Source organism: Phyllostomus discolor, chromosome 3 (assembly GCF_004126475.2).
Source record: "Phyllostomus discolor isolate MPI-MPIP mPhyDis1 chromosome 3, mPhyDis1.pri.v3, whole genome shotgun sequence".
Taxonomy (NCBI): Eukaryota; Metazoa; Chordata; class Mammalia; order Chiroptera; family Phyllostomidae; genus Phyllostomus; species Phyllostomus discolor.
In genome coordinates, this window is record NC_040905.2 from 197,564,218 (window position 1) to 197,591,188 (window position 26,971).

General features: G+C 51.6%; 2 protein-coding genes across 5 annotated transcripts; both read right to left on the reverse strand.

Moving 5' to 3' along the window:
- Positions 1-248: 248 nt before the first annotated feature.
- HDHD3 (haloacid dehalogenase like hydrolase domain containing 3) lies at positions 249-5,306 on the reverse strand. 2 transcript variants are annotated; one of them, XM_028523448.2, is made up of 2 exons: positions 5,209-5,306; positions 249-1,773 (listed from the first exon to the last, which is right to left on the reverse strand). In XM_028523448.2, the coding sequence occupies exon 2, from the start codon at positions 1,603-1,605 to the stop codon at positions 850-852; it is 756 nt and encodes a 251-aa protein (XP_028379249.1). In that variant the 5' UTR covers positions 1,606-1,773; positions 5,209-5,306; the 3' UTR covers positions 249-849. The 2 variants fall into 2 exon arrangements, with proteins under 2 accessions (XP_028379249.1, XP_028379244.1); XM_028523443.2 differs by having other exon boundaries at positions 4,576-5,302.
- A 5,511-nt stretch (positions 5,307-10,817) lies between these two features.
- Positions 10,818-26,571, reverse strand: ALAD (aminolevulinate dehydratase). 3 transcript variants are annotated; one of them, XM_028526636.2, is made up of 12 exons: positions 26,376-26,571; positions 20,404-20,589; positions 19,389-19,439; positions 18,799-18,895; positions 16,311-16,446; positions 16,122-16,205; positions 15,933-16,021; positions 15,587-15,642; positions 15,413-15,500; positions 15,240-15,326; positions 14,764-14,893; positions 10,818-13,913 (listed from the first exon to the last, which is right to left on the reverse strand). In XM_028526636.2, the coding sequence occupies exons 2-12, from the start codon at positions 20,514-20,516 to the stop codon at positions 13,855-13,857; spliced, it is 990 nt and encodes a 329-aa protein (XP_028382437.1). In that variant the 5' UTR covers positions 20,517-20,589; positions 26,376-26,571; the 3' UTR covers positions 10,818-13,854. The 3 variants fall into 3 exon arrangements, with proteins under 3 accessions (XP_028382437.1, XP_035877984.1, XP_035877986.1); XM_036022091.1 differs by having other exon boundaries at positions 26,372-26,554; XM_036022093.1 differs by lacking the exon at positions 26,376-26,571 and adding an exon at positions 26,071-26,297.
- Positions 26,572-26,971: the final 400 nt, after the last annotated feature.

Consider the following 26,971-nt stretch of genomic DNA (forward strand, 5'->3'; position numbering starts at 1 on the left):
TATGCATATAAAGGAGCAGCAGAGTACCTAAGACATGGTGGGGGTGGGGGAGAATCACGTTTCTTCTCATGACTGTAACTGTGGTGGTCCGTGTTGGAAACCTCCTGTTTAGTCTCCATGGTCCTAGAGAGCATATCCTTAAGCACAGCTGAATCTCCTCTGACCTCAGGCTTTGAGGGGTGGGGGAATAGGGCAGGGTTTCAGCCCTCATGGCTTTTATAGGCATTCAATAATAAGGGATACAGGTGTTAGACAAAGAAGTACACAAACACTTAAGTTTAATGAATTCGGCATGAACCACGAGGTTATCAATCTGAGAACCTCATCTCGTCTTTGTCAGAGGACCTCCTGGCCGTGTGAACTTTCAGGAGGGATCTGAAGAATGACTGTGTAGGAAAATGAGGTGGTTAAGTGCCCCGGCACTGGAAAGAGCAAGTGCAAAGGTCCTGAGGCAGGGCAAGAAGTCTGGTGCTTGGGGTAGGCAGGAGTCAGTGGAGGCAGGGCTTTGTAGGTTGAGGTACAGGGAGTTGTAGAGGCTTCAGGTCCTGAATGAGGGGCCCTAGGACCTCTGCCTCAACCCTAGCAGTTTCTCGTTCTTTTCCTGGTTTGCACATTGGGGTTCCACTTAAGATCTTCCACAACAAAACATCCCTGCTGCTAAAACAAAGCTTGAAAGTATCGGGTTGTCCAAAAAGTCCATTACATTTTCTCCGTAAAATAAGACACTCACTGCATTAGAGTCAGAATGCACTAGGGAGGCTGCAGGGAGAGAGTAAAGGCCAGACTTCGGAGAGGAAAGGGCTCCCTGTCTCCAGGGTCTGTCGGGCCCAGCCACTTCCCTCACCAGCCTCACTGCCCTGTGGATGAGCCCTCCAGGCGGTCAAGGGCAGGCAGGAGATGGGGCAGTGAGGGGAGGATATGTTCTTGGGGCACAGAATCCTTGACCACAGGATCCAGAGACCCCGGGCCAACCACTAGAAAGCTGTGCATACCCACAGCCCGTGCCCCCTCGTAATCATTGTGGTAACTGTCCCCAATATGGGCTGCCACCGCTGGTTCCACCTGAGCAAGCCGCAAGGCCTCATGGAAAATGCGGGGGTCCGGCTTTTGCCAGCCAGTAGCCCAAGAGGTCAGCACAAAGTCGAAATGTTCCCGCAGACTAAGACCCACCAAGATGTCCTCTAGTCGCTGGTCGAAGTTGGAGATCACTGCCAGCCTCAGGCCTCGTTCCCGGCATTCCCTCAGGGTGGCCTCCGCCCCCTCCAACAGCTGCCAGGAGCAGGGGCTGCGGAAGTCCTTGTACAGCTGGGCAGCGATGGGGCCCACAGCCTGGGCATCCCGAACACCCGCTAGATGGAAGGTCTGCAGGACCACATCCCACCACCACTGACGGACGGTGAGGCCATGGCTCAGGCCATAGTTGGGGAAGCTGCGGCTGTGAGCCTTGAACACCTGCCTGAAGGCTCGTTCCAGGGCTGTGGCCTCTACCTCCACCCCATGGGCCTGGGCCTTGGCGGCATATTCCTCTCCTACGGGCCGGCGGAGCCTGATCAGCGTGTCCTTCACGTCCCATGTCAACAGCTGTATCTTTCGCCGGTGAGCCATGGGTCTACAGGAGGGGACCAAGTCCCTCCCAGGTCCACCTTAGGTTCCCAGGGCCAAGGGGAAACCAGGCTGGACAAGACACACCTCCTCGATCTAACGGTTGTCTCTTTCCAGGCTGCGTGGGCCAGGATCGCTGGCACTTGGGTACGGTCTTCCCAGCCGAAGATCCTGGAATGAGATGCAAGTGGAAGTTCAGGCTTTAGAGTCATGCAGACTGGGTTCAAATTCTAGTGCTGCCCACTCACTGTGTGACCCTGGCAGTGTCTGTCTCTGAAGCCGTCTCCTCGTGTGTAAGAGCACAAGGGCCCAACCTCACAAGACTGTTGGACTAAATGTGATTATCTGTTCACTGCACAACACACTTCTGAGCACTGATTATGTGCTAGACTCTGGGCATAGGGCAGGGTTTCAGCCCTCATGGCTTTTATATGCATGCAATAATGGGGGACACAGATGTTAGACAAAGAACTACACAAACGCTTAAGCTTAATGAATTCAGCATGAACCACAAGGTTCTCAATCCGAGGACCTCATCTCGTCTTTGTCAGAGGACCTCCTAGGCATGTGGACTTTCAGTAGGGATCTGAAGAATAACTGGGTAGGAAAATGAGGTGGTTAAGTGCCCCTGGCACTGGAAAGAACAAGTGCAAAGGTCATGGGCAGGGCGAGGAGTCTGGTGCTTGGGGTAGGTAGGAGTCAGCTCAGGCAGGGCTTTGTAGGTCAAGGTACAGAAACGATTATGATTGCCATTCCTATTGTTAGCAATGCTAAAGGCAGAAGGGTCCTTGCAGACCATGTGACCAAGCCCTGGCTGTTCAGCAAGGAAGACAGAGCCAGAGAGGGACAGAGACTTAACTGAGATCTCAGTGAGTCAGCAGCATAACTAGGACTAGACTCTCTAGCTGCTTAGACATATTTGAATTAAAAAAAAATTCTAGAAAATTAGGGTTTACTTCCGCTCAAGATGGGGGCATAAGCAGAAACAGCTCCCCTCTTCACACAACCACATCAAAATTACAACTAACCCCGGCTGGCATAGCTCAGTGGATTGAGCGCGGGCTGGGAACCAAAGTGTCCCAGGTTCGATTCCCAGCCAGGGTACATTCCTGGGTTGCAGGCCATGACCCCCAGCAACCGCACATTGATGTTTCTCCCTCTCTCTATCTCCCTCCCTTTCCTCTCTCTCTCTCTCTCTCTCTCTCCCTCTCTCTCTCTCTCCCTCCCTCTCTCTCTCTCTCTATCTCCCTCCCTTCCCTCCCTAAAAAAATAAAATAAATAAAATCTTTAAAAAAAATTACAACTAACATATAAAACAACCATCACTCACAACCGTCAGAAATCAAGTTGAATGGAAGTCTGACAATTATGGAATTCAAGAAACCACATCCATCCAGATTGGTAGGAGGGGTGCAGACGTGGAACAGGCTGGTCCCTCACCCATGTGTAGTGGATAAAAATTCAGGAGGGAGCTCTGACTGGTGTGGCTCCATAGACTGAGTGCTGGCCTGTGAGCCAAAGGGTTTCTGGTTTGAGTCCCAGTAACGGCACATGCCTGGGTTGTGGGCCAGGTCGCATGAGAGGCAACCACACACTGATGTGTCTCTCCCTCTCTTTCCTTTTCTCTAAAAATAGATGAATAAAATCTTTTTTAAAAATTCAGAAGGGATATCCTTGGGAGCAAGGAGTCCCAGCCCCACACCAGGCCCCAAAGCCCAGGGTTCCAGTGCCAGGAAGATAAGTCCCTACAACTTTTGGCTGCAAAAACCAGCGGAGATTGAGTCAGTGGAAGAAACTGCTGGAGTCACAAGCAGTTCCTCTTAAAGGACCCACACCTGGACTCACCTACTCAGACTCACTCCCTCTCAGCTCCTGCACTGGGGTAGCAGCTTGAAAGGCACCAGTGGCACACAGGGGGAGACTGAAGTGTCTGGCACAAGAGGAGGCCATTGTCCCTTTGCTAAACCCTCCCCCGACAGAGCCAGCAAGCTGGTGCCAAGTCTGAGAATCCATCAACCTGGCTAACTCTGTTTGACCTGTTTGAGAAATCTCCAGAGACTCCACCCCTCCCAATTTATGAGCCCACCCAAGCTACTTTTCCATATGAATGGCTGGTCTTGGCTCCTGCTTCACAGCTTCCTAAATCCTCTCAAATAAGCAACAGCTGGCCTCCGTGAGCCCCAGGCCCTGCACAAGAAGCCCCGCCTAGGTTAACAAACAGCTTGGCTTCTCCTGGGAATCTCCAAGTCCAGCACAAGCAGCAGCCATCTCAGATTGCTCTAGAACTCAGGCATGGTGGCCCCAGGCAAAACACAGGTGGGGGCTGACTTTGGCCTGCACCATCTGGGAAACCCCAAGACCAGAGCACCCAGTGGACAGATACAGACCACACTGGAGCACCACCCCAGAAAAAACCAAAGGAGTTCATCATCACCAAACCATTATTATATGAAATATTAAAAAGACTTATTTAAGGAAAAGATAAAAACTTTGAACACTAAAATGGCAAAACAACAACAAAACAACGTATCTATCAACAACTGAATCTAAAAAACAAACTAAGCAAACAAGATGAACAGAGACAGAACTCTGGGTGCAGAGTGCTTGGATGGTTGCCAGATGGGAGGGGCTGTGGGGGAATGGGTGAAGAGGTGAGGGGATTAAGAAGTACAAATAGGTAGTTACAGAATAGCCATGGGGATGTAAGGTACAGTATAGGAAATGGAGTAGCCATAGAACTTACATGCATGGCCCATGGACATGAACAATGGTGGGGCGAATTGTGTGAGGGAGTGGGGTGTGCTGGGTGAAGTGGGCCAAAGGGGGAAAAATCAGGAAAACTGTAATAGCAATAATCAATAAAATACAATTTAAAAATAATATATTAGGAATCCTCAGAATGTTAAAAAAATTTCCTTTTGGCACACCTGTACTGCATAGGACAAAATGCAGGACAGAGCAGCCTGGTCCTACCTGTCTCTAAACCTGTCTGCGCCCCAGCTTCGTCTTTAATGAGATAATAACATCCGTCTGGGTGGACAGCAGTGAAAGGATTAGTGCCTCAATGCAAAGGAAACAAATTCTTCAGCTTGCTGTCCACAGGCTAGATGCTGCTTCTTCTCCCAAAGTTGATACAGGTTTCTAGCGGTCAGAGTGCAGCCACGTTTGCAGAAGGGACGCGCCTGGCGAATCTGGGATATGTCTTAGAGGAAGCTGGTCAAGAAAGTGAATCTAAGTCGGTCTGGAACTTAGACCCACGGAAAGACCCCTCTCCCTTTGCGGGTGGGGAAATGGAGGCCCAGCGAGAGGCGGAACTCGCCCAAAGTCACGCAGGGAGCCCCTGGCAAGGCTCAGATTGAGAACAAAAGGCTCTGGCTCCCGAGCCACAGCATTTTCTATTTCTAGAAGCCGAGGTGGGGATACTGGTCCCACCCTCGCACCCCCTCTCTCTAGGGCTCCGTGGCGGCGAAGTCCACCTATGCCTGCCGTTAGAGCAGAACCTCTACGGCTGCCTTCTGCGGCGTGACCTAGAGAGGGGGGTTCTTAGGAACAAACCAATCTCCGTTCCAGTGCGCTCCGAGCAGGTCCCCGAGGCCCAGGACTCACCTGCCTCGCGAGGAAGCCGCTATGGAAGGAAGCCGCAGCTGGCCACCAGCGGGGCAGAGGCGCGCCGAAGCTCCGCCCGGCGCCCGACTCTCCTCCACTGCGCTCCCGCCCGCCGCCGGCTTCGCCCCGCCTCCTGCCCTTCCTCCAGTCCCGCCCCCTCCTGCTCCCCTTCCTACCTCCCTCCTGTCCCACCCTCTCTGCGCACCCTCGCACCTTCACCTTCACCTCCCTCCACCCGGCGCCCTCTGTCACCCTCCCTCACTGTGCCCCTAGGTCCCCTCTCCGCCCTGCGAAAGACCCCCACACCTTCTCGGGTCCCCATCTCCGCCCCCCCCACCCCGCCTCTCACTGTCACCTAGCACTCTCTCCGCCCCTCTGCACGCCCCTCCCTCCGCAGTCTCTTTCTTTTCGCCCTGTTTGCGCTCTCTCCGCGGCCCCTTTCCCTCCCCAAGCCCCTCCACTGCCTTTGGGCTCCGACGCTCTGGGGAGGAGCTCTGGCTGTCTTGGGAGGAGGGGGGTTTTTTAAAGATTTTATGTATTTATTTTTAGAGAGAGGGGAAGGGAGGGAGAAAGAAATGGAGAGAAACATGATAGGTTGCTTCTCCCACGTGCCCCAACCTAAACATGTGCCCTGACCTGGAATCAACTAGCAACCTTTACTTCGAAGGACGACCGTCAACCAACTGAGCTACACCAATCAGGGCTGAAGAGGGGATCTGCATCCCCGCAAGGCTTGCTGAGTGCCATGTGGGCTTGGCCAAGGCCAGACTCGGCCTGGTCTGAGTCCCCAAGTAGCACCAGGAGGGAGCTGGAAACTTGTCTAACTCAAGACAATTTGCTGAGGACAGACTCCTGTGCAGTAACCTAACTGCTTTTCTTTAAGTTTTCACGAAAGAAAAAAAAAAAAACAAAACACTACTCATGCTCATTTCAAAAATGATTAAAAATACGAACTATACAAAATAAAAAGTGAAAGGTTGCCCTGGCTGGTGTGACTCAGTGGACTGAGCGCCGTCCAGCTAACCAAAGGGTCGTGGGTGGGACTTCCAGTCTAGGGCACGGCCTGGGTTTTGGGCCAGGCCCCCAGCAGGGGGCATGTGAGAGGCAATCACACATTGATGTCTCTCTCTCTTTGTCCTTCCCTCCCCCTGTCTAAAAATAAATTAAAAATCATTTTTAAAAAGTGAAAGGCCCACCTCATTCACTAAGTACTCATCGAGCTCCTGCTCCAGGTCTGACCCTGTCCTTCACTGAGGATGTAGTGGGAAACAAGACAGAGTTCCTGTCTTTATGGATCATGGGTGGGGCAGGCAAAAATCAAGTAAATACACAAGATTTCAGGTAGCCATGAGTGCTGTGGAGGCAACCACAACGATGGTCTCCTGAACAGTGAGGGGTGCTAGGGGAAGGCACAGTGGGTCTTTGAATGAGATGGTTAGAAGAGGAGCGAAGATCTGGATGGCAGCCAGGTGAAGATTCAAGGACATGTAAGGAACTGGCAAGTACAAAGGTACTGGGGCCCCAACCTGCTTGCTGAGCAAGAGAAGTGTCCTTGGGGTCTGGGTGGGGGTGGGGGGTTGTGGCGGGAGGGCCCCGTTGCTCCCTACTCACTGGCAGTTTTGGTTTTATGCTATTAGACATTTTTCTGGGAACACACAAACATGCATATAATAGTCTTCCTTTCTCCCCTCCACCCCTCTTTTTTTCTGTCCTTTCCCTTTCCTTCCTTTCCCTTTCCCTCTTTCTTTTCTTTCTTCCTTCCTTTCTTTCTCTCTCCTGTTCCTGACTTTTCTTTCCTTCTTTCACAAACCTTCCTCCTGTATTCCAAGGTCAGTCTGTTGTTCACTTTACTCAGAACTGCCTCACCCTCCGTGGGCTCTGGCCTGGGAGAAAGTACAAAGTGCACACTCACAGACCTTGGGCCCCAAGGGAGGGCCTGACTGACTCCAGGGACTCACCAGCGAAACTTCTGTGTCCTAAGTGTGATTCGCAGAAGTGGGAGTGGGAAGGGTGATGGGATTTCACAGAACCTAACAATGTCTGAGACTGGCCACTTTTCACGGTCATTGAAACCCAACCCCTTAGGGTTTTAAAAAAATGTTTTGTTTTTATCTTCACCCAAGGATACGGTCATTGATTTGAGAGAGAGAGAGAGAAGGATGTCGATCGGACACTTTCCAGGTACATGACCTGAGCAGGGATTGAACCGGGGACCTTTCGGTGCACGGGATGATGCTCCAACCAATGGAGCCACCAGGCCAGAACCCAGCCGCTTAGGTCCTGCTCCCAGCGCTGCCACCTGACTGTCTGTGAGCTGGCCATTAAATTATTTCCCTCTCTGGGCCTCAACCTCACAGTATGCAAACTGGAGGGACAGGACCAAGTAACTTCCAACCGAAATTCAGGTTAGCTTAAAAGTTAATTTCCAAGGTAATTAACTTTGCCCATGGAACCTGGGTGAAGGGTGTGTTTCCATCAGGATCAAATGAGAGCACATGGAAAAGCTCTCTGAGAAGTAGATGACTCTTTTCTGTTGAGATAACCGAGTCACCTGAGCCATTAAGGGTTTTGTTTGGTTACCTATTTCAACTCAGGACACCCATTACGTAAGGGAGGCATTTCCATCATAACCCACGTGAATGTGCCCTTGGAATTGTGGCCCTGAAATCCTGTTTATTTTATCGTCCTTTAGGTTCTGCCTTTCTCCTGAGTTAACTTTTTCAGCAGAGAAAAGGGAGACTTGTGTGTTACGGTAAAGCCAACAACAGGTCCTTGCTATTCTGAAACAAGCTTCTGATTTGTTGCCAGTGTAAAAACGAGGACACCTGCCCTGACTCGTGTGGCTCAGTAAGCTGGGCATCATCCCGCCAACTGAAAGGTCGCCAGTTTGATTCCTCATCAGGGCACAGGCCTGGGCTGTGGGACGGGTTCCTGTGTGCGGGCACGCGAGAGGCCATCGACCCGTTTCCCTCTCACGTCAGTTTCTCTTCTCTTTCTCCCTCCCTTCCCCTCTCTCTTAAAAAATGAATACATTTTTTAAAAGTCGTAAAAACAAAAACAAAAACGAGTGCACTTGCTAGATGTAGTGTCCTCCCTAAGTCCTCAGAGCTTTCGTACCTTGATCTGTCCTGTGAGTCCCGGCCTGGCGACAGTCCCTGGAGGTCCTTGTTATGCCGCTACGTCAGACGCTGGTTATTCTCTTTGAGGAAACAAGTACAGGAAGGCTCTCTCCTGAGGTCCTCACGCCGAAAGTTGTGTCGTACTAAGTAAACCCAGGCGGGGTGCACCAGACACGTCTCTCTTTGTGCTTTCACATTTTCATCTACTTATTTCTTCAAGTTAACTTTTATTAAAAATGTATCATATATACAGAAAGGTGCAAAGATGTGTAAGTGTCCTCAGATTGTCCCATATTGAACATACGTGTGCAACCAGCACCCAACCCGAGAAAAAGAACAGTTCCAGAACTCTGGGGCTCCTGTCTTCTTCCAGTTGCTTACCCTTCCACCCCCAAAGGCTAACCACTATCCTGACTTTTTTTTTTACCTGATTTTGAGAGAGACAGACCCACAGAAATTGATTTGTTGTTCCACTTAGTTATGCATTCATTGGTTGATTCTTGTATGTGCCCTGACCAGGGATGGAACCTGCAGCCTTGGCGTAGTGAGATGACGCTCTAAACCACTGAGCTACCTGGTCAGGGCTATCCTGACTTAATTGCATATTTACTTGTTTTTGAACTGTATGAAAATGGAATAATACAGCATGCACTCTTTTGTCTTCTTTGCTCCAGTTTTATTCGTAAGATTCGTTCATTCATGTTGCTGTGTGTAGGTCATTCATTCTCATACCTGTAACATTCCATTATATGAATATACTGCATTTAACTGTGGATGATATTTGGCTTATCTCTAGTTTTTGGTTATGACAAATATTAGAAAATGTTACTATGAACATTCTCAGATACATCTTTTAGTGAATGTATGTACACATCTCTGTTGGGTAAATCCCTAGATGTGAAATCACTAGGCAACAAGAACGTGCTCAGCTTTAGCAGGTGGTGCCAGTTTTCCGAAGTGGTGGCACCAGAGATATCCGAGAGTTCCAATGGCTCCACATTCTCAACGGTTTTAGGCATCCTGACGATGTATGGTGCTATCTCACTGTGGTTTTGAGTTTCTCTGTTGACTAATGAAGATAATGCCTTTTCATATATGCATTGGCCAAGATTTGTGTAAATAAATCCTTGGTAGATATATAGCGTACATGATATAAAAATAAAGTCGAAGCTAAGATAACACACAGAAAGCCAAAGTCCCTCTCAAATCAACCCCTCACCCCACCCCTTGGCAATGCCTTCTCCAGTTTCGAGCACTGGACTTGGAGTTGGGAGACCTGAATCCCAGCATCACTCTGTCCCTGGCTTGTGTGCATTTCAACAAGTCCCCCTCTGGGTCTGTCTGCCATCTCTAAGCACCTCTTTGCTTTGCTATTCTGACCATTGTTTCTATGGTTACAAGAATCTCCATGTGATGGGGATGGTCATCTGCCCCAATATCCATTCTCGTCATCCTCCTTAGCGATCAGACCCCTGAGTTTTAGCTGAACCCCTGGCTGCCCCACTGGACTCTATTTTCCAGCCTCACGTACATTAGTAGGCGTGGCCATATGACTAAGTTCAGACAAGGGCACGTGCACAGAAGTGACTGTGCAACTTCTGGGTTGCGCCCTTATTAAGAAGGGCCGTGCCCTCCCCCTGCCCTTCTCTTCCTGACGGCTGCAGAGGACCTCTTGGTGGGAGCTGGACCCACCGCCTTTGATCATGAGACAGAGGGGGAGACGTGTTGATGATGACAGATGAGGTGGGGGCCACGACCTCCCATACCACGTAGCTGACACAGCTCTGGACTGCTCAGAGATCTTCCATCTGAAGCTGTTGTTACTTTGGCTTTTGCCATATCCACTGAACTCAGTAGAGCATCTGGGGAATGACTTTAACTTGGGTGCCAGGAGAGGCTGCCTTGAGGAAGTGACACTTAAGCCAAGATGTTAACAAGAAAAGGAGGCAGCCATACAGCTTTTGGCAGGGAGCGTTTCCAGGCAAAGGGGACCACCGGTACAAAAGCGCCGAGACTTCGCCAGCCTCCTGTGTGATGAGGGAGACCTGGGGTCACATCTCCCATGTCCTTGTTTGCAGTGACTGAGCCGACGCCGGCCATCAGACCATCACGGGGCCAATCGATCCTCCAGAGATCTGCTATGTGAATGATGGGACTGAAAATATCCTTTTCTGGAATTCGAAGTCGAAAGGACATCTAAGTATCATGTTACTGTCAAGTGGCGAAAACCATCTGAGAACAAAGCCAAGCTAGGAAGGGACAGAGGTCTCCGTGAGAGCCTCTGACCCTGTAGGTACCCACTCCTGACTTATTACAATCCACTCATGAAAACCGATCATTTCCTTCTTTGTTATTAAATTTAGTTTTTGTCACTTGCAGCCAAGAGAACCCAGAATAGTACAGATTACGGGGTGCTGCGTCACAGGCCCCAATACATGGAGTTTGCAGTCTGCATGGGGTATGGAGCAGCAGGATTCTTTTTTTTTTTAATTGGAAAATTGGTAATTAACTGGCTGGTTAACATGCCTGATGCTTTGTGGGACCCTCAACCATTTGACCAGTGAGGCTGTCATTTTAGGGATCTTGGAAAAGCAAAAAGAGAGGAAGGATGGCTGGCTATTGGTTGTGACCGGCAGGAAGGTCCTGTCAGAAACAGACAAGCTCCAGTTCAAGCTGGCACATCTGAGCGAGGAATAGGAAAATGTCTTGTGAAGAGGGGCCCCTTGACACTCACTGATCGGCTGTGACGCTGGGAAGCCCGAGAATAATGGCCATGCAAACTGTGGGAGCTGAGTTCTCTGCCCAAGGATACAATCGCTGCTAGCAAGAGCAGGGTCCGCACCGGGAGATGGGACTGGGGAGGAACCAGACTCCCCCAGGGCCACCCAAACCCCTCCAGCTGCCTGCCTGGCCATTACTCACTGCCTTTGTAGACAGAACACAGGGTGGCTGAAGGGGGTTCAAGGCTGGCACCCCCGGCGACAAGTCCCGACTCAGGAGAGCGCCACTCACCTAGACCAGAATGCCTGAAGGCAACTTAGGCCCTTGGTCCCCACCACTACCAGAGCTAGGAATAGTGTCGTGTTAGATCCTTAATTTTACTACCATTTATTGGGAGGAGGTTTCTCCATTCTTCCCGGTGATTCAGCCACACCAGCCTTGTTTGCCAGCTCTTTCTAGCCCCAGGATTCCCTCTGCCTAGAATGCTCTTCCCTAAACACGTTAGCTTGGTGGCTCATCCTTCCGGTCTAGCTTAAATACCAGCCCCTCAGGGAAGCATTTTCTGATCCTTCAAACCTGGCCAGGTTCTGGTGATGGCCTTCATAGCATCTGCACTACGTCACTGGTGACACACATGCCTCCTGGCTTTCAGGCAAACTCATTCCACTTAATGTTGCCTCTTGTGCGTGCGTGTGCGTGTGCGTGCGTGTGTTGGGGGAGGGGGGTTTGCACACAAAAAGAGGTTTGCTTCCTGTGGACCATCTGTTCTCAAAGGGCGGTGTCTGTCTACTGTCTTTCTGTGCCTAGAACAGTGCCAGGCCCTGTATTTGATTGGCAGTGATGAGTCTGGGATGGTCTTGAAGAGCTTTCCTCTTCACACTAATCATTTTAACTAGAAATGAGCTCACAGGTCAGGGGCCAGGAGACAGGAAGCCAAGAAGCTTAAGATGGTTAAACGTTACGGTCTGGTCTGAGCCTCGAGACACTGAGCCATCACACCTGATGACAGTGTCAGGCCTCCAGGTGGTAGATCCGGCTCAGGCCCCCTGGGAGGCCCAGCTCCGTGCCTCTTTGAGCCCTGATTTTGGCTGGCCACCTCCCCACAGGCCGAGATCACGTCTTCAATGAAGTCGGCCCCAGCTCTGGAAACTATCAAGAGTCAGAGACTGGTCTGACTACAGAAGCTGCTGAGAGTCTATCATTCCAGATTTTTAAAATGGGTTGTATGACTTGACAGTCCAAATTGAGCTTACTATGGGCCTGGAGTTGGGGGTCCCTGTCACTTTGCCGGCAGGCAGGTGGACTTGCAAACAGGTCCCTCCTTGGCTGGCTCCCTGACTTTCATGAGTGGAAAACTTATGTCCTGTCAGTCTCAGAAGAAAACTGAAACCACCCACCCAGTTGCTCCAGCCAGAAACCCATGAAGGCATCCTTATTTCCTCCCGATGCCTTGCCCTTGACAAGCTCCCCCTACCACTCCCACACCCCTGATTTAAAGCACCAGCAATATCCGCTAATTCTTTCTCTAAAATGTCTCCCGAATTCATAGGCTTCCTCCTAACCTCCACTGTCAGCGCCGTGGTCCAGGCCACCACCATTGCCCCCTGGGGTCTGCAGTAGCCTTCCAACCAGGCTTTCCCGCACCCTTCCATTTCCCCCATAGCAGCACAGCATGCGTGGGAAACGGGACCATGCGTAACTGGTTAAGATCCTTTAGTTGTCTTTGTGCCCGATGGAAGATACAACCCAAGCTTCCTAAAGGGTGCGGGATCTGCCTTTCTAACCAACCTCCAGCCCTGTCGCCCGTCCCTCCCTGCACCCCGCACCCTGCTGCCAGCAGTGCTGCCGAGCGCCTCTCACTGCAGGATCTTTGCACATTTGGTGTCATCCTTGTGGCTTCTGGTGCCGTAAGGACCCTTCCCCCCACCATTTGTCATTCTCCATCTGAGACCCTTTATTTCCTTCAAAGCATTTATTAGAGTTTGTGACTGCTTTATTTGTCTGTTTTCTTGTTGTCGTCTGTCTCTCCCATTCTCCTTGTATAGCTTCCACGCAGAGAGACAAGCTGAGGTCTGTCCGGCTCAATCCTCAGCACCCGGCACCGTGCCTGGGCGTGGCGCGTACGCTCTCAAAAATATCTCTTTAATAAAAAGCTTGTTCAGTGGTGGCCATCTCCAACACTCAGAATCTCTCTCTTTGCTGCTGCATTGTAATCCCCAGGCAATGTTTCTGCTCAGTAGAGTAACTCTTTTCTGGGTTTATGGCTCCGGGTAGAGCAGATCTCAGGCAGCCTGGTGACCCCTGGCCTGGGAGAATCGCCTTCCAGTGGAATCACAGCAAATCTCAACTCTGAACCCGGACAGGTCAATCTAGGCCTCAGTCCCTGTGCCCAGCAATGCTGCCAGAGGCCTTGGGTTTTCCAGAGCTTCTGAGGATCCAACTGCCTTCCTCTTCCCCTAACGCTCCAAACCCCTCTCCCGGGCATCACAAACCTGTGCCCGTGACTCCTGGGAGCTTTCTAGCTAAAACCACTCCAGAGGAAGGACCTACGGTGGCAGAGATGGCTTCAGAGCTGGCCCTGAGGAGGGTGGAGAAGCTTGGGGGAACCCAGGGAGATGTGGCTGCGAGTGGTGAGATTTGGCACGCTGGCAGAAGTCACCTGGCACTGCTGGGCACCTGCCAGCATGTGAGCAGGAATAGGGCACAGGGCACAGTTCTAAAAGCAGCATTTACTTTGGTTTTCACTTCTCCAAGGCCCCGGGACCTTTGTACAGTCCTAGTTCTTGGGTCTCGCACACTCTCTCCATCACTCCTTCAGCCACTGCAGTAGCTGAGGTGTGTAGTAGGTGATGATGATGTCGGCACCTTTGTGGGAGAGAAACAGAGAGCAAGGGAGGGGCTGGGCATCAGCTGACTCTTTTGTTGTGGAACAACTTAGACCCTGACCACCTGGGAGATGAGGGCCAGTGGGGGGAGAAGGCTACTATGAAGAGGCACAGTCAGTGGGTGACACAACATGAGACCGAGTCCCATTCTGGTCAATTCTAGAACTGTACGTTGTGTGACCGTGGTCCAGTCATTTTCGCTTTCCGGGCCTCAGTTTGCCAAGGTATAAAATGCATAGTGGGCCCTGGCTGGTGTGCTCAGTGGACTGAGTGCTGGCCTGTGAACCAAAGGTTCGCCAGTTCGACGATTCCCAGTCAGGGCACATGCCTGGGTTATGGGCCAGGTCCCCCAGTGGGGGGCATGTGAGAGGCAACCACATATTGATGTTTCTTTGACCCTCTTTCTCCCTCTCTTCCCCTTGCTCTAAAAATAAATAAAGTCTTTAAAAAATGCACAATGAGGAAATAGATAAGCTATAAGTTCCCTGCCCACACTGTGCCATGCCAACAAAACCAGCTCTCATTTATGGAGCGATAAGCATATGACATTTACACATATCATCTCATTTAATCCACGTGAGAACCACGCACCAGGGATCTTTTCTCTATTATAGACAGGGCACCAAGGTTCAGAGAATGTCTAGGCCGAGGTCTCACAAGCAAAAAATAACTGTCCCACGTTCTGTTCTAGTTGCACGTCTCTTCCGCTCGGCCAGTGTCTGTTGGACGACTGGCATTTCCAGGCTGTTTCACCATTTCACCTCTCTCTCTGGGCAAAGGACCTACCAGTCCGTGTGGCACAAGTCAAAAACCCCACCCTGTCCGCTTACCTGCTCTGCGGAAGGCGGTCATGGCCTCCAGGACAGCAGCCTTGAGATCAAACGCCCCAGCCTGGGCTCCGTGCCACAGCATAGCAAACTCTCCAGACACGTGGTACACGGCGAGAGGGAGCTCAGGGTGCTGCAGAGAAGCGGCAGTAGGTATAAGCGCACGGTGGGTGTGCCCCTGGGAGTGTCCCTTGTTCCCTGCCTAACTGTTGACCATCTTGAACCCCATGCCCTGCGTCACAACGGCCGCTGGCCACCTGGCCCATTCTCAAACTGTTAAAGCAGAGCTGTTCAAAGACTTCCGCCCACTGGTGGTTCCTGGGTAGGGGCAGAGAGGGGAGGGTCCGAGGGGAGGGTCCCTGTGCAGGGGCAGACTGCTTCCAACTCTGAGATCCTGCAGTCCTTCAGTCGAAGGTCCCAGAGCCCGCGGACACATTCTCTCATCTCCCTGAGGCCCCCTGTCACTGCTCGGTGCTCACCTTGTCCTTCACCTCCCGCACGATGTCCAGGTAGGGCATTCCCGGCTTCACCATGACCACGTCGGCTCCTTCCCGCACATCCCGGTCCTGACGGATGAGGTACGGTGTGGGCAGTGCCCGGAGGAGAGGGAAGAGGGGACAGGTTGGCTGGGGCTTAAGCTCCGGTCACTCACCACTGCTCGGAGGGCCAGGCCTCGGGCTCCCGGAGGCAGCTGGTAGCAGCGGCGGTCTCCAAAAGCTGGGCTTGACTGAGCCGCATCCCTGGGAAGCAGAGGCATCAGGGTGGGCTCCAGCTTTGGGCTAAAGGGTCAGGGTTTAACAGCAGACCCCCGCCCGCCCCCACTCACCGGAAAGGCCCATAGAAACAGGAAGCAAATTTGGCACTATAGCTCATCACTGACACCTGTGGGGAGACAACGGGGGCCGAAGCTCAGTTAGCCCTTTCCAGACATTCCAGGGTCACGTGGTGGGAAAGGGACCCAGCCTAAGAAGCGGAGTGCCTGTGTTCTAGTTCTGCCAGAGCTCCGGGCCTTGGTTTGCTTGTCTCAGGTGCAGAGGTTGAGATAGATCCCAAAGGCCTCGTCCAGTGCTGTTTTTGGTTCTGTGATTCTTGGCAGATGTGGGGGCAGGGCTGGTCCAGCCACAGGCTCTCGCTTGACCTCCCCTCACCCCTCCCACACTCCCTGCCCCTACCCTGTTGCCAAGTCCATGTGCCAGCAATGCCTTCTTAATGGCTTCCACACGTCCATCCATCATGTCCGACGGGGCTACCACATGACATCCTGAGGGACAGAGGGTGGACTTCAGAACTCCAGGACCCTCCTGTCTACTCTGTCACCTCCCTGACCCAGAGGTCCTCATCCCTGCTGGTGGCTCACTCACCTGCCTTGGCATAAGCCAAAGCCACCTCTGCCAGCCGCTGGCGACTCTCCTCGGCCTGGAAAATCCCATTCTTGTTCAGAAGCCCTGCGGGTCAGACAGCCGGGTCCGAAGGGCATCTTAGACCCTGGCCCACCCCACTGTGAGGGGAGGTGGGCAGTGGCAGCAGGGCCAGTGCAGGGGGAAACTCACCGCAGTGACCGTGGGAGGTGTAGGGACACAGGCATATGTCGCAGGCCACCAGGAGGCCGGGGAAGGTCTTACGCAACAGACGGATCGCCTCCACAGCCGGGGAGTCCTCGGAGTCGGCTGCAGAGCCCCGCTCGTCCTAGAGGCAGGAAGGATGGAGCAGCACACCTGTCACAGGGAGCCTTCAACAGGCACAAGGAGTTCTGGCCAAGATGGAGGCGTAGGTAGAAACCCTTCGCTTCCTCGAACAACCCAAGGAAGATAACAACCAATCTAAATACAATAAACCACCAGAAGTGCCAGATAATCAAACTGCATGGAACTCCGACAACCAAGGAGTGAAAGAAACATTCTCCGGATCGGTAGGAGAGACCCAGACGGGCAGCCAGCGGGCAGAGAGGACCCGTGGCAAGGCGTAGGACTGGCTGGGCAAGGCTGCATGCGCTTTGAGCAAGACAGCGGACTGCGTGAGCGAGGCGGAGCTGGCTGAACAGGAAGCTAAAGACTCAAGCTAGCTATAAACTAGCATGGGGTTGCCACAGCAGGAGAAATTCCCAGTCTCACACGATAGACAGTTTGTTTGTTGGAAAGTGGGGCTAGAGCAGAGTAAATGAGACGCATTGTTCCCTCTCTGACTGCTCCCCCTGAGACAGCACCACAACGCAGCAAAGAGGGTTGCCTCCCCCGAGGAGAATACCTAAGGCCCCACCCCCTACAACACAACAGGTGCACTGAGACAAAGTAATATGGCCTAAATGAAAGAGCAGATCAAAACTCCAGAAGAACTAAGTGATAGGAGTAGACAACCTATCTGATGCAGAGTTCAAAACACTGGTAGTCAGGATGCTCATAGACGGTTGCAAAATGAAGGAACAAATGAAGGCTACCCAAAGTGAAATAAAGCAAAATATTGAGGGAACCAACAGTGACAGGAAGGAAATCAGGACCCAACTCAACAATCTGGAGCAGAAGGAAGAAATAAACATCCAACCGGAACAGAATGAAGAAACAAGAACTGAAAAAAATTGCAGAAAGGCTTAGGAACCTCTGGGACAACTATAAGTGTTCCAATACCCAAATTATAGGGGTGCCAGAAGGAAAAGAGGAAGAGCAAGAAGTTGAAAATTTATTTGAAATAATAATAAAGGAGAACTTCCCCAATCCGGCAAAGGAAACAGACTTCTAGCAACTCCAGGAAGCTCAGCGAGTTCCAAAGAAATTGGACCCAGGCCCTGGCTGGTATGGCTCAGTGGCCTGAGTGCTGGCTTGCAAACCAAAGGGTCACCGGTTTGATTCCCAGTCAGGGCACATGCCTGGGTTGCAGGCCAGGTCCCCAGGAGGGGGTGCGTGAGAGACAACTACACATTGATGTTTCTCTCCCTCTCTTTCTCCCTCCCTTCCTCTCTCTAAAAAACAAACAAACAAATAAATAAATAAAATCTTAAAAAAAAAAAGAAAGAAATTGGACCCAAAGAGAAACACACCAAGGCACATCATCATTAAATTATCCCAAGATTAAAGATAAAGAAAGAATCTTAAAAGCAGCAAGAGGAAAGGAGAGAGTTACCAACGAAGGAGTGCCCAGAAAACTATCAGATCATTTCTCTATAGGCAAGAAGGGACTGGAAAGAAGTATTCCAAGTCATGAAAGGCAAGGACCTACATCCAAGATGACTCTATCCAGCAAAGTTATCATTTAGAATGGAAGGGCAGATAAAGTGCTTCTCAGACAAGGTCAAGTTAAAGGAGTTCATCATCACCAAGCCCTTATTATATGAAATGTTCAAAGGACTTATCTAAGAAAAAGATCAAAACTATGAACAGCAAAATGACAACAAACTCACAATTATCAACAACCGAACCTAAAACCAAAACAAAAACAAGCTAAGCAAACAACTGGAACAGAACACAATCAGAGAAATGGAGATCACATGGAGGGTTTTTGGCGGGGATGGGGGGAAGAATGAAAGTGGGAAGGTACAGGGAATAAGAAGCATAATTGATAGGCATGAAGTAGACAAGGATATAGGAAACAGAGAAGTTGAAGAACTTATATGTACGACCCATGGACATGAACTAAGGGGGGTGAAGGCTGGAGGGTTGGGGGGGTGCAGGGTGGAGGGGAGATTCAGGGGAAAAAATTGGGACAATTGTAACAGTATAATCCATAAAATATACTTAAAAAATAAAGGGCACAATGGCCCTCACAGACTGCAGCCCCGTCCCTCTCCTTGTACCACTAGCAGAGTCCCGGACAAGGAGGCACAGTGAGGGCGGTCCCCATTTTACAGAGAAGACTTGACTCGCCCAGTCAGGGCGTCATAACCCTGCTTAGCTTCTTGCTGTCTTAATAACGGGGGCCATGTCCATGCACCTGTGGCCCCAGGGCCGGCACAGGGCGGGAATGCAGGGGTGGTCAGTGTGGAACCTCGGCTCACCCTCACCCAGGCTCCCCTTCCCCTCCCCTCGGACTGCTCCTCTGATTCCTCACCTTGGGAACTCTGCTGGGGACGCCAAAGACCAGGACGCAGCGCAGGCCCTCTTCTATCAGGGGCCGCAGCATCTCTTCTAGCCGGTTCACACCGTACCTGCGTGGGGTGGGGGAGGGGCTGAAGTGAGGCAGGTCCTGGGAACCGGTCCTCCCCACCTTGCCACGCTGTGCCTCGGTTCAGAGCCACGGTGCACCTGGTACCAGGAGGGCTCACGCCCCACAGTACAGGGAGGGGCAGAAACGTTCCCACCAAGCAGATGGGGAAGCCGAGGCCCCAAGTGGCAGAGCTATGGCATTCAGCCGTGGGAAGACCCTCCGAGGCTCTTTCTTTGAACTCCCATTTGAAGCTAAGCTCTCCTCTCCCAGACTCTGCTATGGCGCCTCTGGTGAAGGGCGGCCCATCACTGCACGAGGCTGCCTCTTCTGTGGGGGAGGGAACAACTGTGACCCTGATAAGATCCTTCTTGCTACTGGGCTGAAGTCAGACTCTCTGGATCTTCTACCTCCTGGGTCTGCCTCTGCTTCCTGGTACCTCCACCTCTAGAATCCCTCCCTCCATCACCCCCTGCCCTCCCCACCATGGCTCCTACCTGGCCACTCCTGGAAGGCTGGCAATAGGCTGTACATCATCAGGAACATCCCTGCAAGAGTGGGGGTGGGCTATGGACTGGGAGCTGTGGGGAGGGCCAGTGGGGGAGGGCGTGACTGAGGGGGATGGGTGGGGAGCTGGGAAGAAACATGGAGATGGAGATGGTGGGAGGGGGATAGGGTCCAGAGTCTGGTTCCCCTGCCTGGCCAAGCCCAGGGCCTGAAATAATAATAGGAACAACAAGAATGACAGTGACAACAAGAGCAAGTGTACTAACAGATAAGTAATCCTAGGAAGCAGTCAAGTGGTTAAGACCTTAGACTCTGAAGTGAGAAGGTCCTCGCTTGCTATCACAGTCCGTTACTGACTGGGTGACCCTGGCCAAGTTGTACCATCCCTTTGAGCCTCAGGCCCTTCATCTGTATCCTGGGTGGATTCATTCATTCATTCATTCATACCACAAATACTTATTGAGCACTTCTTATACGCCAGGCACTGTTCTGGGCTCTGGCAGTATAACAGCAAAGAAAGCAGACAAGAATCCCTGCCCTCAGGGAGATGATAATCTAGGGGGCAGTATCCACACCTTCCTTAGATGGATACTGTCAGGGCTGAAAGATAACAGATGTAGATGCTTACAGTACCTGGTACACAGCAAGTACTCAATAAATGTCAGCTGTCGCTATTTTTAATAAACCTGACTGCCACCTGTTACATGTACATGTACACTTTACAGTCTACAGACTACCTTCCCAGCTTCTGTCTTATTCAAAAGCTCAGGACGGCAGGTGAGGGTTATTCTTTTTTTCCAAATGGGAAGATTGGGTTCTTGCCAAGGTTTGTCTTGTTCCTAAGACAGCTGTCCTTAACCCAGCAGGCAACTTCCAGTATCGTGAGCTCCAAGCTGGCAGCTCACTTTACTGCCCCCAACAGATGCCGGCTTGGCTCACACACACACCCACCCACGCACGCACACACCCTGCGGGTCAGTGACTCAGCTCATTCTGGGGACTCACGTGACAAAGATGGGGTAGATGAGGTTGGAGGCACCGAGGGTGGCGGCGGCTGTCTGCCAGGTCCGAAGCAGTGGGTGGAAGTAGCCGCTGTGCAGAACAGACTGGGGCTGCATGGTGAGCAGGGAGGGCACAGGGCAGCCAGCTGGTTGGAAGGGAGGGCTCCCGGGATATCTGCTGGATGCTCAGCTGTGTAGGGGAATGGGAGGAGCATGAGGTATGGCCCCTGTACCCAGGGAGGAAAGAGCCAGGCAGGCTCTCCCCGGTTCCTGCCTCTCCTGCGCTCCAACCCATGTTCCTCTGAGTGTGGTTCACCAATCTCTGCTGGTCTATACGATAAGTAAAGAAATAAAAGTAGGACTTAAACTTCCATAGCAATCTGAACCTGATCCTATAAAATCTGGGTTATTTTTATGGCCTCTCTTTTTCTTTTTTAAAGATTTTATTTATTTATTTATTTATTTATTTATTTATTTATTTTTAGAGAGGGGAAGAGAGGGAGAGAGGTAAAGAAACATCAATGTGTGGTTGCCTCTTGAGTGCCCCCTACTGGGGACCTGGCCCACAACCCAGGCATGTACCCTGACTGGGAGTCGAACCAGTGACCCTTTGGTTCGCAGGACAGCACTCAATCCACTGAACCACACCAGCCAGGGCTCTTTTTCTTTCTAAATAACATTTTTTCTAGTCATTCATTTTTATTTTGTGTTATCAAAGGATCAATCTCGGCTGAATTGGAAGCTAGTATGAGAAGCACTGATCTAGCCAACATTTATACTTTGTTTATTCCATGAAAAATGTCCGTGCGCTTGGCAGAAATTTTAGATAAGCCAAAAGAGAAAAAAATCTTTTGTAATTCTATCTCTAGAGAAAAGCAGTTAACCCCTTGGTACATGGACCTCTGATCAGGCAGGTCACATTAAGAGGATTAAATAGCTCCGTGCCTGACAGACAGACAGACACACACGTCCTGTAGAGTGGCCACTGATGCCATCTCTTCCAGCCCCAGAGCCTCCGGCTGCTCCCCACACACAAGCCACACTTGGCCAGCTTCTGGCTCTGCTCACCCTGTGCCCTTGATCTAGAAGGCCTGTGCTCTCTCCACAGCTTCAGCCCCAAACCTTACTGGGTTCTCCGCAAGGCACTCCCTCCTTCCCTCTCCCACTGAAGTTTCTTGTCCTGCCCAGATCACACTCTCTCTTACACAACAGGTCTCTGTGGGTCTATCTTATCTTGTTTCAACAGACAGAACTTTTGCAGGGCAGGGTCCACAGTGAGTTCATTTTTTGCATTCTCTATTCACTCTGCCACATAGTAAATGTTTAATTACACAGAATACCAAATAATTAATGCCTGAGGCATAATCATTTTTTTGAGCACCTACTATGTGCCAGGCCATGCTGGGCACTTGCATATATGATTTCTCATTGAGTTGGCACTCCAGTCCTGGGAGGCGGGGCTGACTGAGTGCGTCTTGGAGAGGTAGAGCCCACCTTGAAAGAACGATGAGTTTCAATGTGAGTTTGGAGGCCAGAAGAAGCTTGCTGAAAGATGAGGACTTGAACTTGGTTTTGCAGGATGAGTGGGTTCAGCTAGTCAGAGGGCAAGGGGAGAACATTCCCTCAGGAGGGGAAGAGAGGAGTAAAGGTGGGGAAGAAGGGGGCGGGAGGGCCTATGGACTGTTCTCAGAACCTAGGAGGCCATTGAGCCATGTGTGTATAGAAGGGAGGGGGCGAGAGGGGGCCAGATCCAGGACAGGGAAGGTTTCTGACCAGGGGGCAGAGAGTCGCCTAGTCCGAGCCTGGCGGTAAGAGGAAAATTCTTATCGGCCAAGCACAGCAGGCTGGAAGCAGAGGAGCACAGAGGCTATGGGTCAGAGGGGCAGAGAAGGAAGGGCCATCATAAGGCAGTCAAGGGGCCGTCTCTTGGGGTGGATGTTCCGAGCTTGTCTCACCAGGAGGGCAGTGAGACAGGGACCAGGCAGGGAGCCAGTGAGACAGGGACCAGGCAGGGAGAGGGTAGCGGGGAGCAGAGCTTGGAGAGGAGGTAGAGAGCTCCATTTTAGACACTTCCTTTTGGAGGTGTGTACACATGTTCATGTGAACAAAACTGACTCCATCTTTGTATCCCTGCTTTTGTTTTTCCATGCCGAGAACTCTGACCTATCTAGTCTCAGCCAGCACCAAAGCCCCAAGTTAATGATTAGCGGTGTCCTGTAAGCTTACCTAGTGTAACCATATAGATTTCTATGAGTAAATGCCCAGAATGGCACAGCAACTGAAATTAATATCAAACTAGGTGTTGGCATTAATTCTAAGCAATTATCCATCACAAGACTACCAGGAGCTATGGTTCCTGACTCACTGAATTCTTTGTCCCTTTGCCTTGTCAACCGTTAGTAGCTCAGCTGCACTATGAAACGTTTATCACAGCACTGTCTCGCAGTGGAGGCTGATCTGTGCACGCTGCTGGCTCATCTCTTCTGCCATGACCCAATCTTCCTATAAGTGAATTACCCTGTAATAAATTCTATCCTATTCAATAAACTTGCCTGCTTCTAGACAGCACAGATTGGTGGCCCACGTACCCCCACCCTGCCTTCAGACAAGGTGCCTGGGGGAACACTCAGTAGCCAAAGTAGTGGAGAAAAAAAGAGCCAAGAGCCACCCATCTCTTCCTGCGTGGGCGGAACCTCAAGGCAGGGGCTTATCCAACGTTACACACTCCCTGGGCCTGGGCAGTCCTTTACTACACTGAAGATGCCTTCTCTCCCCACAGCCTCCCAGGCCCCGTTTTATCTGACCCTCCAGTCCGTCAGGGTCAGGGTTATCAGGAGCCACACACAGATGCACCCTGCCACCCCACCCTTGAGCCAGCCCCATCATCTGACACAGGAGCAAGCCAGGCCTCCCCAAAGTTGTTCCAACCCCCAAAAGAGCAATCATTCAGTAGTTACAAAGTCCTAAGTACCCATTCTGTGCAAGATTTTGCTCTGAGGTCTGCCATGGATTCGCCTAGCTCAAAGAGCTTAAGTCACTTGCCCAAGGGCACACAGCCAGTTAGTAAGTGAGCCAGAATTTGAATCTGTTCTAGACAAAGAGTGCAGGGTTTTATCCACTAGGGCTGGTACACACTTGATTCAGGAGGCACCTCTCTGCCTCGCTATCTTTGCTTTGGTGGCTGGACAGATGGAGGAAATAAGAGACGAATATATGGAGCGTATGTTATGTGCTGGTCTAGGCATTTTACATACACAGTATACATGATCTCATTTAATTGCAGAGAATCATTCTAACTTTTAGTGATAAGGGAGTGGAGGTTCAGAGAGGTTAAGTGACTTGCTCAATGTCAGATTCTGAAGCTGGATCTCCGCCTGTCTCTGATCTGCTTCTGAGATAGCAACCTTTGTAAACAGGCTCCAGCTTCTGGAATCCAAAGCTGCATTCCACTGGCTTCCTACCCTTGCTTCTACTTTAGAAGGTGGGGGAGGGGGGCTGGGGCGAGGGGCACACAGCAAATGCCTTCTGTTTATCAGAAACAACAGGGCAGGGCTGCCTAGGAGCTCTGCCGCCCACATTTCACCCCAAGGAGAGTGGAGCTTGGGGGTGGGGGACAAGGGAGGAGGGTGAGAGTGGTGAGGGGGAAGCCTCCGTTTAAGCTGTTCTTTTTTTTTTTTTTTTAAAGTTTAGGGTTCAGAGATTTGATGTGAGAAATGGGTATCAGTAACAAAACCAGTGAAGTTGACAATCACTGATCCTGTTTAACTCTTACATGCAGACGTGGAAAACCAGGTGCACAGAGGCAATAGGGCTTGTCTGACACTGCAAGGTGAGTCGGGCACAGGCTGGGTTTGACAGTGGGGTCTCCTGCCTTCGGGCCCAGCTCCATTACCTACACAACCCATGGCCGCTCTGTCACAACTGGCGCTGAATTAGTATCTCTGGGGTTGAAAAACAACTCTGGGCAACACAGCCGCATCTCTGTTTGCAGAGCCGAAGCTGTGCCTGGGCTTTGCAAAAAGTCCCTAAAAGATTGGGAAATATGTTCATACACTAGGGAGGAGGGCACTTCTCCAAATCAAGCGAGCCTGCAAGCCACGGCTTAAATCCTGTGACACCTCACTGAAGTCAACAGCAAGTCACCATGGGCCCCAGCACCATGCTCAGCCACATTAGTACAGGTTAGCTTAGCTGGAAGGCAGTAGACAGTGGCGGTGGCGCAGAAAAAAAACCGCACTGCAAGGTCAAAGAGCCCCAGGTCTGGTCTGTGCTCTATGCATGACTCTGAGAGATTGCTGGCTTTTCAGATTCTTCACTTTGTAATATATGAAATGGGAGCTAAACTATCAAACTGGCAGAGATTAGAGATAGAGGAGAGGTATGTGCTAGCCACACAGTAAACACGTAGCTACTTTTCTATTGGAAATAGAACTGAGCTGGAACTAAATCTCCTGGCATGCCCTCGCAGCTTTGCCTCCTGCACCACACCCAGAAGGGAGAACTTTCACTCAACTCTGTGTGGGCTACAGGGTCTTCCAAGACATCCGAGGTGGGGGGCCAGGGGGAGGTCTCTGCCTTGGAGCAGCTTCTGTGAGAGAGGAGAAATAATCACCACACAGATGCTACAATAGAGAGGGATGGCCCAGTTGCTGTGGGAGTCAAGGAAGGCTTCATGGAAGAGGGGACATTGAGGGATAAGCAGCTTTTGAGACTGATTGTGAAGGTATCATCTTCCTTAGAAGGCAAGTTCCCCAACCTGGGAGTAAGCTAAGTCAGGCCCTCAGAGGAGCCACCAGGAGGGGCTGAGAAAGAGCTGCAGGGTCTGAACCCCCCATGTTGTGCGCAGCTGGGGATTCCAGAGGCTGTGGTCTTGGCACAGAGGGTGGGACCTGCTGCTTGTTCTGGCAGGCTCCGCCGCAAGCCAGCCAGGGAGGAGGCAGTCAGGAGGGCTGCCTAGGTAGAAGGTGGTCAGGGCTGAAAAGTCCAAAGCCCCACAGGGGCCCAAAACAGCAGCTGTTAAGCAGTTCTGAAAAGGGACGGATTTGTTTATGCAACTCACATTTCCTGAATATCCACTCTGGGCCTGTCCCAGGGCTACTTACAGGAATTAAAAACAAGAATGAGACCTGGGCCTTGACCTGGAGCTTTGAAGAGCCCGGTTTCCTCTGGGCAAGCTATGAGGAGCTATGTGGAGAATTTGCCAGGTTACATCATCAAAATGATGGTGAAACTGGACTCAAAAGACAGACACAGGCCCAATCATGCGGGGGGTCATGGCAGTTCTAGGGCTAGAATCCAGGTCTCCCGCAGCCCAGTTTTCAGTGCCCACCGTACCCCTTCACACACAGGTGCAGACTGCTGAGCCCACAGCAGAGCTGTGGGGAGCTCTGGGTGAAGCCGATGGGGGAGAGGTGCAGGCTGGCTGCTCTAAACCTGGCTGCAGCGGGCAGCATGACGGCTGTGTGGGTTTTGGAGTCTGCACACATGGGTTCATATACTAGTTGTCACTTTCCAGCTGTGTGACTTCAGTTTCCTCATCTGGTAAACGAGGACTTGAACCGCCCTCAATGGGCTGTTGTAAAGACTGAATGGTCCAGTGCATGTACCGTGCATACAAACGTGGCACAAAACGGCTGTAACTTCCACTTCCCTCCCTCATTGGCGATGGTACCTCGGGCTCTGCACCGCTCCAGCAGCACCGCTCCCGCGGTGTCCAAGGGAGTAAACCCCAGAGAGCAGACGCGGGGCCCGGACAGCGGCCCTCAAGGGCTGCGGCTCCGCGGAGACCCCAACCCAGCTGCAGCACGACAGTCTACCTTTCAGAGCAAAAATACCTTCCCCACAGGACGGTCCCTGGCTGCACTGCCAGTGCTTCAGGCGCACAGCACAGTATAGGTCTGGGCACGTGGGACTCTTGGGGCCACAGCCCCCGCCTCCCAGTACGCCACCTCCCAGAGTCCGGCCCCCCTTACCTACCTCCCAAGAGCTGCGAGTCTACGCTCTTGCCACCGCCACAGCTATCACGCAGCTATCACGCAGCTATCACGCACTCTCTAGAGTCCCCAGCACACTGGGGCGGAGCTGCTTCCCGGAAGCAACGCTCCTCCTCACACTCCGCCCCATCACCCCCGGGAACACATCGCCGGTGGGCTGATCGGCTCCAGCCCCTGACTCTCTAGGGCACAGGAGGCTCAGGGCCTGGCCAATCGGGTGCGCGGAAGGGCCCGAGAGCCCGCCCCTCCCGGCTCCGAGCCAGCGCACAGGCTGGGAAAGGCCTGAGCGTCCTGGAGAGGAACCTCGGGTCCCTTGGAGTGAACCTGCTTCGGTTCCGGCGCCGTAGGTCACTTTACAGTCCTCCCCTCCCCGACTTAGAGCATTCTTGGTGCTAGTTAATTACTTGTTGAAAGAATAATAGGATGCCAGGACATTAAAACAACACTGTAATGCCTAACACAATTGCTAAGTGCATTTTTACGGACTGAGCATTTTGAAGTTGTTGAGCTCAGCACCAGGCTGCCTTCCAACTTTTAAGAGAAAATGTATTCCATTGTAATTGCTGAGGGTCTACTCTG